Source organism: Kryptolebias marmoratus, linkage group LG20, assembly GCF_001649575.2.
Source record: "Kryptolebias marmoratus isolate JLee-2015 linkage group LG20, ASM164957v2, whole genome shotgun sequence".
NCBI lineage: Eukaryota > Metazoa > Chordata > Actinopteri > Cyprinodontiformes > Rivulidae > Kryptolebias > Kryptolebias marmoratus.
Window position 1 is genome coordinate 22,570,806 of NC_051449.1, and position 12,017 is coordinate 22,582,822.

Consider the following 12,017-nt stretch of genomic DNA (forward strand, 5'->3'; position numbering starts at 1 on the left):
AACAAATTTTGGCTCAGCATCTGTAAACTGACTGAGTTGTAGCCATTTTTGCACTTGCTCAAATTGCTTTGCTGTGGCGGCCATCTTGAATGAGGTTGACTCCTGAAGGTAGTCAGTTGTAAAAAGTCAAGGCAATGATTTCTTTTAGAGTTTCATTCAAGTCCAATCAGTGATTCTGAAATATTTTGCTAACAGTACAGAGAAACAAAAGCACACACAGGCAAAAACATTATTGCTCCACCTTTGCTTTCTGTAGCGGGTGATAGCGAGCCCGCCCTCATGTTTAACTCCACTGCAAAGTGTACAGAACCTGACAGAACAAGCAGCTCCTCCTATTTGTCTTTGCTGGAGCGTCCTACTTTCTCATTTCATGTGGTCCTGGCATCAGATGATCCAAGCTGCACAGACTCATCACACAGGTAGATGGGATTGATCCATTGATGTCCTACGCAGAAACCCCAGGTGGAGTTCTGCAAACTCTAAGCAGAAATACTCAACCACATGAAGCTGATGCTCATTTTCTTCATGTGTCCCATAACACATCCTAAAACATTTTATAAATGTGCTAAAACAAATAAAACCTTCATTTCAATAAAGAATGGAAGTAGTTTCTCAGTTCCTTTTATTAAAAGAACATCCCTACACCATGATGCTGCCACCACCATGCTTCACTGTGGGGATGATGTTCTCAGCATGATGAGAGGTAGTAGATTTGCCTCAGAGACGGTGTTGTCCTCGATGACCTAAAGGTTCCAGTTTGGTCTCCTCTGACACAAACACCTTCCACGTGTTTGAGAAATGTCTTTTTTCTGCCCTCCTTCCATGAAGCCCAGCTCTGTGCAGCTTCTAGTGGTCCTATGGACAGATCCTCCCATCTCCATCAGGGTTATTTTTGTCCTTCTGGATGTTTCTCTGATTAATGTCCTCCTTACCCAGTCTGAGTCTTGCACCATTTGTACACTGATATTAATCAACTTCAGCTAGTACAAGGGCAAGTGAGACTGGAGTCAAACTCTTTGTATGTGAAACATCCATACGTGGCCAAATAAACCTGATTCTGATTTAAAAGCAACCAGTGAGGCAGTTTAATCCAGCATCCCTGCAATAAGCTGTCGCTGAACATTTTGGAGGCTGTACTTCAATCCTGCTGGACAGTCTTGTTTTGTTGATAGCTCTAACAAAAACCCTCTTTCATATCAATTTTATAGATGTGTTTTTTAGAACTTTAGAAAAAATGGCCACAGAGTTGAAGAAACATTTCACTAAAAGAGACAGAATGTACATTAGCTTTGGCTGAAAGCCTAAAATAACAGTCTGTGTCCATTTACGATTGATTCCCCATCTATTTTGCAACATTGTTATGATAAAACTTTTACACAATCTGACCAGCAGAATGATTTGGCACAGTGAGTATGATACAGATTCTAAAGTTCTGCAAAAGATTCTTGCATCACATGCAAGTATTTATAGCAGAGTGTTTCTTATCACATTACGAAACTCTGCTCTGTTTGAGATTATTGTAAAATGAAAGTACACCTTTGAGCAAGTCCAGAGTTTTACATAAAAAAGCCATAATGATTATAAATAATTAATCTGGTCCTTACCACGTTTTATAATTAGGTAAATACAACTTCTGGGGAACAGGCATATACAGCCTCAATCCTAAACAGGTTGTAAAATGCAAAATAAAACTAAATGCAATGATTCACAATGGAACATAGTAAACATATCAAATAAAAACTGACAAGAGCAGGGTCGAGGCACAAGAAGTCAGTCCGTGAACGCTGGAGAATTACTTGCTGTTGGGCCTTCCTAATCTGGCACTGGAGGAAAGTCGAGACGGAGAATATATAGGGCCCAGCCCAGGTGTAGGGGAGGTAATTAACTGAGGACACAGGTGACGAGAATGATGATGATTAGCAAGAGGCATGGCATGGCAAAACACAGGCAAGATTATCACAAAAAACAGGGTTATTTACGTATCAGTCTGGCAATAATTGGATGGCTCAGGAGCTTCACAACCAGGACAACCAATCTTACAAAATAAACTAGAAGCCAGAACTCACTGATCAGTTTTCTGTTTAATGATCAAACAGACAAGACTGAAAATCAGCATTGATTGTTTGTGATCTTCAGGCCCTCAGGGGCCAGCACATTAAAAACAGGTCTGATTCTGTTCTGGACATCACTGCATGGACTCAGGAACACTTCCACAAATCATTGTCTGTAAACACAGTTCACTGTGCCATCCATAAATGCTGCTTAAAGCTCTATCAGGCAGAGAAGAAGTCAGATGTCAACACTGCCATCATCTCTCATCAATATTTGAAATTCTTTTTAAATACCAAACACTCCATGTCCTTTGAACTAAAGAGGAGTGGGACCAGCTAGTCTGTTATCAGCTCTCAGTTCAAAAGCAGGTCTCTCTGATGGTATGGGGGTGCATTAGTGCCTTTTGCATGGGCAGCTTACACATCTGGAAAGGCACCATCAGATTAGAAAAGTATATATAAGTTTCAGAACATGTGCTCCCAACCAGCAAAAAATCTAGGAAAGAAGAGCCAGAACTGTTGAACAGCTAGAATCCTCCATCAGACAAGAACGGGACAACATTCCCTCCAAAACCTCCAGCAGCTGCTCTCCTCAGGTCTTAGATGTTTACAGACTGTTGCTAGAAGAAGAGGGGAGGCTTCACAGAGAGAAACACGGACCTGGAACAAGTTTTTCAGATGTGTTGCTGCCATCAAATTCAAGGTTACCTCATGTTTTTCTTAATGAATTGTAGATTTCTTTGTTTCAACTTTTGATGTTTACTATGTTCCGATGTTCCACTGTAAACATTTTAACAATTGTCATAACTTTTTCCGAAATTGGGGTTGTATGACACCATATCAGTTAACAAAAGATAAGGCTGAAGACAAAAATGATGCATGATAGTATAAGTGAATTCCATAATTTACAGTCTTGTTGAACCACCTTCAGCAGCAATAACTTGACCCAGTTATCTTCTATGTGAGTCTCTCGCACCACTGACTGCTTCAATTCATTGGCACTGGAGGATGTGATGCTGTGCATGATGGGTAAACATCTTTAATTTGGTTTTGTCTGTCCATAGGATATTGTTCCAGAAATTCTCTAAAATTATATCCACATAAATCAGAAAAATTGAGTCGAAAAAGTAGGTTTGAGTTCTCTTATAATCTCAGATTGATGGGCAGCAACAGCTGCTTCCCCATGGTCATTGCTGATGTGTTTCCTCCTTGGTATTGTGTTAACACACACCTGTATGTTTTAGAGTGGCAAAATGACCAAACCTGTTTTTATAAAGGGTTTTATGCTTGCTGGTGATCAGTTAATCAGTTCATGACAGTGGCAGCTTCTGGCTCTAGTACTTACCCTCTTATTTTCTTTCTTTACAGATAGAGTAGTTTTTAAATGCACTGCTTCTGTATTTTGGTTCAACTTCTGTTTAATAAATAAAAACATGATGAAAGATGTATTTTTATATGCTGCTACATTAAACCTAAATGAAAACAGGACAACGAGCATACCTTCATTTTACCCTACTTTATATGACCTACTTTATTTCATGACATGCAGGTATTATCAAGTGAACCAAAACCGCCGCCTTTTTAGTAGGTAACTTTTCTCTTGAAAGAAAAAATGACTCCTCATCTCTTGCAACAGCATTTCATCATTTTAGTCTTTAAAAAAAAAAAACCTTTGACCTTCTATCACAACAATAATGCTGTTACATCAGTCGTCATCACGCGCTGTGGTCACACAGCAGACAACCTTTCACACAGTGCCAGCTGAAACCACGGGTCCCGAGGAGCCACTCACAGGCAGAACAACACTTTGGCTCAAGTTACATGGAAAAACTCGTAATGCATTGAAATAATTTAGACTTGTTCGAACTCATCTGTTGTTAATCGACCTGCTGTAGATGTGTTCTGTTTTGGCATTAAAAGCTCATCACTTTGAAAACACAAGAACACTGACGTTAGGACACTATTAAAACTGCAATGAATATCTAATTAAGGTCTGTTGTATCTTTTGTCATCACCTGGAAAAGGTGGACGATAATGTTTTGCTTGTGTCTATCTGTTAGCAAAACATCTCAAGAACCACTGGAAGAATTGTAATGAATCTCAGAAACTAATCATTGGATAGACATCTACAGCAAACAGCAATATTAAAACAAGAAAAGAAAAAAAAATGCTGTTGCTGAAGCTTTTTTTTTTTTTTTTTACAAAACATCAAATTTAGCAAAATGAGTCATTATCATGAGCTCTCCCACGTGGAGAGCTGAAATGGGATGAAGAGCTGCCCCTCCTTCCTTATCTTGACTCAGCACTTCCAGAGGGGGTTGCCTGCCTTACATCAACCTGGTGACATCATCAGCGCTCAGCTCAGCTCCTGGAAAATGACCTGCTGCTGTGAGCGTGACACCGCCGGAGACGGAAAGAAGGAGGAGCGGCAGACATTAAGACTGCGAGTCAAAACCACCTACACACCTGGAGTGAATGATCTCTTGTTTTACACCTTCTGGTCAAAATCTGAGGCACCTCAAACAGAGGTTTAACTTAATAAAAACTCAGGATGCAACAGATTATCTGTCCACACCCCAAAGCCTGCTCGCAGTTTTCTGGCACTTTTTCTAGGAATCCACAAAAAGGTCAAACAGGGTGCAACAAACCCGAGTTGGTGAAAGGCAAACAGGTCCGGATGAATGCACACAGTCCTGCTGACCGAGGCAGAAGCGGGTCTGTGGACAGAGCAGAGTGGATTATTGTTCTCGTATGCTCAGAGATGGCTCTGGGGCCACAGCGGCCAACGTGACCTCTCTGATCCGCACGTGACACCTGCTGTTAGCGCCGCAGCTGCTGCAGGTTCAGCTTTTCACTCAGGAAATGGGGGAAAAAAAAAGGAAAAAAGTACAAGACAGAAGCTTTTGTTTCCAAAACTTTTTTTTTATTATTATTGACAGCAAAACAAAAGTGTCTTGGTTTTAGATTTTTCAAATAGGTAAAAAAAAGAACATAAATATGCTTAAATAGAATTAAAAATAACTTAAACTGTAACAAAGGAACCAGCTAGAATATGAAACACTAAACAGAATGTCTTCACTGGATGTGGAGCCCTTTCCCTTTTGAAATCATAACAACAGCAACCTGAACACGAACGATTTTAATCAAGTAAAATCACAGTAGGTCCAGTGTTTCAACGAGTGCTTGGTTTCTGCAGAGAGAGGCTTGGTCCGCTCTGCAGCTCCGTGTTCTGGCTTCTCCTCACGTCTCTGGACTCGTCACAGAGGCTTTACCAAACATTTACATGATATGATCCTTGTGCGCAGCTACGAGCTGAACATTAAAAAGCACACGTGCTTTTTAAATTTATTAATCATTTCCACCTCGTGACAGTCCCTCGGCATCTCGTCCGGATTGTAAACTCCAAACAGCCCGATCCACAGTGGAATTTCTCAGCTTTTTATTTTTTTTATTTTTTAACACATCCCACACTGACTGGGTGGTAAAACGGTGTCCGTCTGGGTTTCCAGCACTCCTCCTGTGCAGATAAAATCAGTTTCTGGACAGGTGTTTAATCGGTGCGAGCTTCATCGCTCAGGCAGATTGATGATGGGTACCCACTGATCCATGCAGCGGCTCTCTCTGCAGAATCTGTTGAGTTTGCTCAGAGCAGGGTCCTTCCATGATGTGGAGTGTGGGCTCTGAAAAGAGACGAAAAGAACTATTAATTAGGATCTTCTTGGGTTTTCCTGATTGATGACAATGATTATAATACTTTGTTGACTTCAATTTTTTTAGTCAACACATCATTTTCTTTTTCTAAATCCTCAACTGTTTAAGCTGAAACAGTCTCCACACCACTAGTATGCGGTGCTGCATACGTCAGTCAAGTTCCTGATAGCTTTGCCTGACCTACAGATTCAAACTATAAAGGCAGATAAAGTCCACATGACAGCGTCAAATAAGACGGGTTCTAAAGGTTTTCAATAGGGATGCACCGATACCAGCATCAAGTACTGGTCCGTTACCGTGTGTGTGTGTGTACTCATAAAAGTATTCAGGTACAGCAGTGCCATTACCACTTTACGGCAGTGTGATGTTCAGCTCTCAGATGAGCGGCGAGGTGGTAGAGGAGGACTAAACAGCTACAGTGTCTCATAGAGCAGAAGGGGATGCTGGGAATATACAGATCTGAGCATGAGCTTCCCGACAAGCTCACTGCTCACCAATCTGCACTTTTGGAAAAGACTGTTGCTGTTTTTTCAAACACATTTTCAATGTAGTTGTAAAAAGAGTAATGACATTAATTAGTACTAGTATCTGTAATCTGTACCAGCAAGTACTCAAATGTATATATTTGTACTAGGTTTGAAAAAAAAGGTGGTATCAGTGCATCTCTGTCTTTTAAAGGTTGAAGGGATCCGAAGTACGGGAGTACTTCAAGCCAGCTGACAATGAAAGGCTGGTTTGTGCGCTCTGCAAGGAGATGACAGGAAAAACTAAACCACTGTATTTTTTAAAATCTGCTAAATGTATTGTATGAAGTTAAACAAGTTGTCTGTCTGCTACATTTTCCAAATGTTGGAGGAAACTTGATTTGGAACTCTTTTTGTCTATTGTAGCAGAGAAACATCCTGATGGTTGAAAACAAGAGAGGTAGCAGATCTCGACAGGCCGAAAACTTGTCAACACCTGTGTGTGTTAATTTGCCCATTTTAAGCACATTTAATTGTGTAGATAATGTTACTGGATAAATTTTAGTGTTTAAATTGGACAAACAGTTGTTAGTGGCAGCCTTTTCATTTAAATGCAAAATATCTTATATGTTTTCACATGCTGGCATTTTGGTGAAAACATATTCAGATGTTTGCTGATAAGACTCTTCTGCGAGCTTTTCCTGTAAAGAGAAAGCTTGCACAGAAATTCTTCATAAGTCATGAGTCATATAGATGTTTATTGCATGCCAGTGAACAAGTCCAGGGAAGCTCTCTTCTGAGTAACAGTTTCACTCACGTGCCCACGTTCAAAAGGTCACGAGTAAAATCCCAACATACCGAACATTAAAGCAGATTGATGAGTAACAGAACTTACAGTTACAAGGACACAGTGCAGGTCCAAAGGTTCGTTCCCGCTCTGTTTCCCTCCTCCTCCCAGGATTTCTGCCAGGCGCCTGGTGTTGTTGACTCTCAGGATGTTGATGTCATTCTCACAGCAGAAAGCCTGAATGAGCGTAAAGTGGATCTGCAGCGCCACATCTTTAACGTCATCGTCATCGGTGGCCAGGATGCACAAAACCACATTATCGGGGTCCCTGTGGACGAAACAGACGAGTATAACAGGAGTCTGCTTTTAGACAACAGCTGTAAAATCCTGTTGGACATACATTACATTGCCAAAAGTATTTGCTTGCCTCCCTTCACACACAAATAAACCTGAGTGACATCTCATTCTTAACCATTCAGATTTAATCTGATGTTGGACCACTCGTTGCAGCTATAACAGCTTCAACTCTTCTGGGAAGGCTTTACCCAGGTTTAGAAGTGTTTATGGGAATTTTGGACCATTCTTCCAGAAGCTCATCTGTGAGGTCAGACTCTGATGTTGGACAGAAGGCCTGGCTCTCAGTCTCTGCTCTAATTCATCCCAAAGGTGTTCTGTCAGGTTGAGGTCAAGACTCTGTGCAGGTCAGTCAAGTTCTTCACACCAAACACACTCAGCCATGTCTTTATGGACCTTGCTTTGTGCACTGGTGCACAGTCATGTTGGAACAGGAAGTGGCCATCGCCAAACTGTTCCCACAAAGTTCGGAGCCTGAAATTGTCTAAAATGTCTTGGTTTTGTTCTTGAGCTAATCTGAATGCCACATGAAGTTTGGAGGTCTGTAGCTGTTGACTCTACAGAACGTTGGTGACCTCTGTGCACCATGAGCCTCATCATCCACTGAGCCACTCTGTGGTTTTACGTGGCCTACCACTTCATTGCTGAGTTGCTGTCGTTCCCAATCACTTCCACTTTGTTATAATACCACTAAAAGCTGATTGTGGAATATTTAGCAGTGAGGAAATTTCACGACTGGACTTATTGCACAGTTTGTATCCTATTATGGTACCACGCTGGAATTCACTGAGCTCCTCAGAGCGACCCATTCTTTCACGAATGTTTGTAGAAGCAGTCTGCATGCCTAGGTGCTTGATTTTATACACCTGTGGCCGTGGAAGGGATTGGAACAGCTGAATTATAATTAACGATTTGCAGGGTGAGTGAATACTTTTGGCAATATAGTATATAGGATTCAAGGCATAACATTCCCTGAAGTAATGCATATTGCCTGATGCCTATCATGCAAAAGTTTAGACCAAGATCATCAGAAAGGAGTTACAGCTGTTTTGATCAAACCTTGAAAATAATGTTACATTCAATTGCATGTGACATGTCATGAGGTTCACTCTCAGCTACTACCACATCAAATTTGAGCTCAACACCTGCAAATTTGACTGAGTTATATCCATGTATGTTTTTTTGCGTTTGGTTGGATGTGGCGGCCATCTTGAATCGTGTCCGCTCCTAAAGTTAAAGAGCTGCAGATGTGCATTTGACGATTCGCTTCTGCAAGCTTTGTAAAAATTCGCCGGGTAGTTTACGAGATATTTTGCTAACAAACAGACTTGCGCACACACACAGATACGAGCAAAAGCAGCAGGTATCCTCCGCCTTTCTGAGGCAAGTGATAATAAGCTATCAGACCACATCTATAACAGCGATGTAACTTTGGTACTTACACGTTCAGGGACTTGGCAGCCTCGTAGACACCGACTGTAATGCAGCCCTGTGGCAACGCAGAGGTCAGGACTTCTTCCAAAGCTGTGGCCACTGTATCCATCCTGCAACACAGACAAATGTTCATACTCACTCCGGGGGAGGGCTCGGAAACCTCCGGTTAACGTTTAGCTAGCCCCGCTAACCACCGCCGATGAGTACCGACAAGTTTTCTCTGTTCCTCTGTGACTTACTTACAACCGAAGGGACGTGTAACCCTTACGGAAAAAATAATGAAAAAAACAAAAACACAAACAAACCCCCAAACTAAGACAGTTAATATCGAGCTAATGCGTAAAAAATATTCACCTAAAGCAAAGATGTTGGCTAGCAGCGCAAAATACAGATCTCGTGCAACAAAAGTTATGCACGAGACGTTCCTTAACAAATTAAATAAGCCACAATACTGCTTCTTTTTACCTTTCCTGGGAATAATCTCCATTTAGTTCCTCAAATGTCATGTTGAACATTAAATCCAAATCCACCCTTGTGCAAAACTAAGAGTCCGAACAGACGAACTATGCCGGTGTCTTGTCGACTCGCCGCACGTCCTTATCTCTGCTCCACAGAGCTACAACTGACAGATTACTGTGGCAGCATCACAGTAAAACAGTCCGGGGCAGCAGGAGCCGGGCACGATTTGCATAACTGCGTTTTGCAGTCAGTGGGCAAATCGATGTGCGGCGGGATTGGACGAACACCTAGCGACGGGCGCGTCCACCGAGCTACAGAGAAACACTGGAATGGCCGCTGACGGGCCTAGACGAGATTGTTGGCAGCCATCTTGAAAAGTTAGTTCCGTGCCACTCTACTGTTTACACATGGAAGAAGATGCTGACGCCTTGTGGGTGCTGTATGCTGTGTCATCAGTCCATAGGCGCTCAGATAAAGACTTATTTTACCTAAGTAAATGTATATATCACGTGAAAACAGAAAACGAGTATTCTGTAAAGTGCCTCCCAAGAATCCCATTGAATCATTAGCGGAGGAAAAATGCCAATCTGACATGCCAAAACTCTGTGATAACAGTACAAAACACACTTTCAGTAATACTTTCCATATATGCTTACATTATTTTACTTAGACTAATAACTTAGAGAGAGGGCATAAACTCGGGGTGGGTGAAAATAATTAATTGTAAGTATTTTTTTTAACAATTAGCTCATAGTTTTTTTTAGCTTTGTAAGTTCATAAAAAGTGCACCATATATATATATACACACACACACAAAGGACAAGACGGACAAAAACTGAAAAGATCCCGGTTTTAATGATTTATTTATTTAATATGGCATAATACTGATGAAACGTAATGCAACATTCTTTGAGGGGATGGTTATGATTATTACAACAGTTAATGACTAAACATGGAACTTCTTCGCTGAGTTTATTTTTTTAAATCTGATGTTGATGTGGTCTGCTGCCATTCTGACAGTAACTAAGCACTTTCCAAGATGGCGGCACAAATTCTCATCTCGCTAGCATTAATTCGCAGGGGCTGGCCACTCCAGTGTTTCTCCAGTTAAGTAGGCGTGGCTGTCTCCGACCGGTTACTACCGAAAGTGTCTGCTGTGCCCTCACAGTCACACAAACATCTTTTTCTTTTAGTCTTCTTCTGCAACACTGCGTGCCACTAGCTCATATTAACACAAACTATAGCGCCCAGTGCCTAAATGTAAAAATAATAACTTAAACAAACTGCTCCTGGATTCTGACAACGGTCTAAATTTGTAACGAATGAGTTATTTCCTTGGCACAACTTACCCCTCGCTGCCGGACAGGACTGTGCAGTTTTCTGGGCAGCTGCGTAGCAACGAGACGCTGTCCGGGGACCTCTGCACTCTAATTGGTCGACTTGTGGAGCGTGCGACATCCTCCTGGAACCGCGCGCGAGATCCAAGGAACTGGCGCGAGACTGTCCGTAACCTTGGAGTCAAGTTAAAACAAACCTGGACACACATAACTGCAGAACACCTGTACTGTTCGCAGCAGTAGTGCCCACTACCTGCCGGAAGTAATGTTGTCTTTGAGTCTGTTAGCAACATGTCTCTTGAACCATTCAATGATTTTAAATGAAACTTGCAGATCGCAATCATCGGATGTACACATATGTCAAGTCAATTGTCAATCAAGTCAACTTGATTTAAGATGGCTGCCACAACCAACTGACCTTAGAAACGACAAAAATGGGAATAATTCAGACATTTTTACAGATATTGTGCTAAAATCTGATGTGATAGTAGCTGATAGTCATTCCCAACACAGACTCTAAGTGCTACTCATTGCACAAGATCTTTACCTACAACCTCGCATTAACTGCTGAAGTCACCCCTGTTTGTCTGTTAGCAAAAAATCTAATGAGCCACTTAACAGATTTTAATGAAACTCTGAGAAAGTAATCATTAGATGTAGATCCACAACTGATTAACGTTTGGAGTCAACTCCACTCAAGATGACTGCCACAGTTAAGCAACCTTATCAACCACAAAAACGGCTATATCTCAGTCAAATGTGCTAAAAACCTTGGCGTCAATCCAATTCAAGATGGCCTCCACAGTTAATTGACATTAGCCAACACAAAAATGGCTAACATTATTCTGTGTCAAAGGTTAGAACGGTCTTCATTGAGAGTTGGAGGTTCAAATTCTCTGATGTGCCCCATATTAAAGCACTGATTTGTCTCCATAGAATGATTCATTCAGGTTAGCTTTGTAAAGGTGTAGTAGAGTGCTGTATGAATGTGTGTGTGGATGGGGAAATGAGGGCATAGGTTGTGTTGTAAAGTGCTTTGAGTGACCTGCTTGGCTAGAAAGGCGCTTTATAAATACAGTCCATTTTAATTTGTTTGTTTTAGAATGAAAATAACAGTGATTCCATAATTTTCTCCTTTACTTAATTAAAAAACAACAATTGTGATTGACTCCAACAATTATATTTCTTTCTTTTTTATTGTTTCTTGATGCCAGAAGGCTGGAATATCTTTGATTTATGTTTTTGATTCAAAATTAAACAACTGAAAGAACATCTTCCAAGAAAGGTGGTTGAACCATACTTGGAATAATCCATTAAAAGACGAGAATGTGTGGCATGGTGTGTATTTTAAGAAATGTTCTTCTGCCTCCTGGTGGTTGTTTGTAAAATAAATAAATTTCATTTTTTCGTCCAGGGCTGT

General features: G+C 41.2%; 1 protein-coding gene across 1 annotated transcript; it reads right to left on the bottom strand.

Moving 5' to 3' along the window:
- Positions 1 to 5,473: 5,473 nt before the first annotated feature.
- gadd45aa (growth arrest and DNA-damage-inducible, alpha, a) lies at positions 5,474 to 9,533 on the bottom strand. Its single transcript, XM_017430731.3, has 4 exons — positions 9,267 to 9,533; positions 8,810 to 8,911; positions 7,122 to 7,341; positions 5,474 to 5,731 (listed from the first exon to the last, which is right to left on the bottom strand). Exons 1-4 carry the CDS (start codon positions 9,314 to 9,316, stop codon positions 5,618 to 5,620), a joined length of 486 nt encoding a protein of 161 aa, XP_017286220.1. The 5' UTR covers positions 9,317 to 9,533; the 3' UTR covers positions 5,474 to 5,617.
- Between the last annotated feature and the right edge of the window lie 2,484 nt (positions 9,534 to 12,017).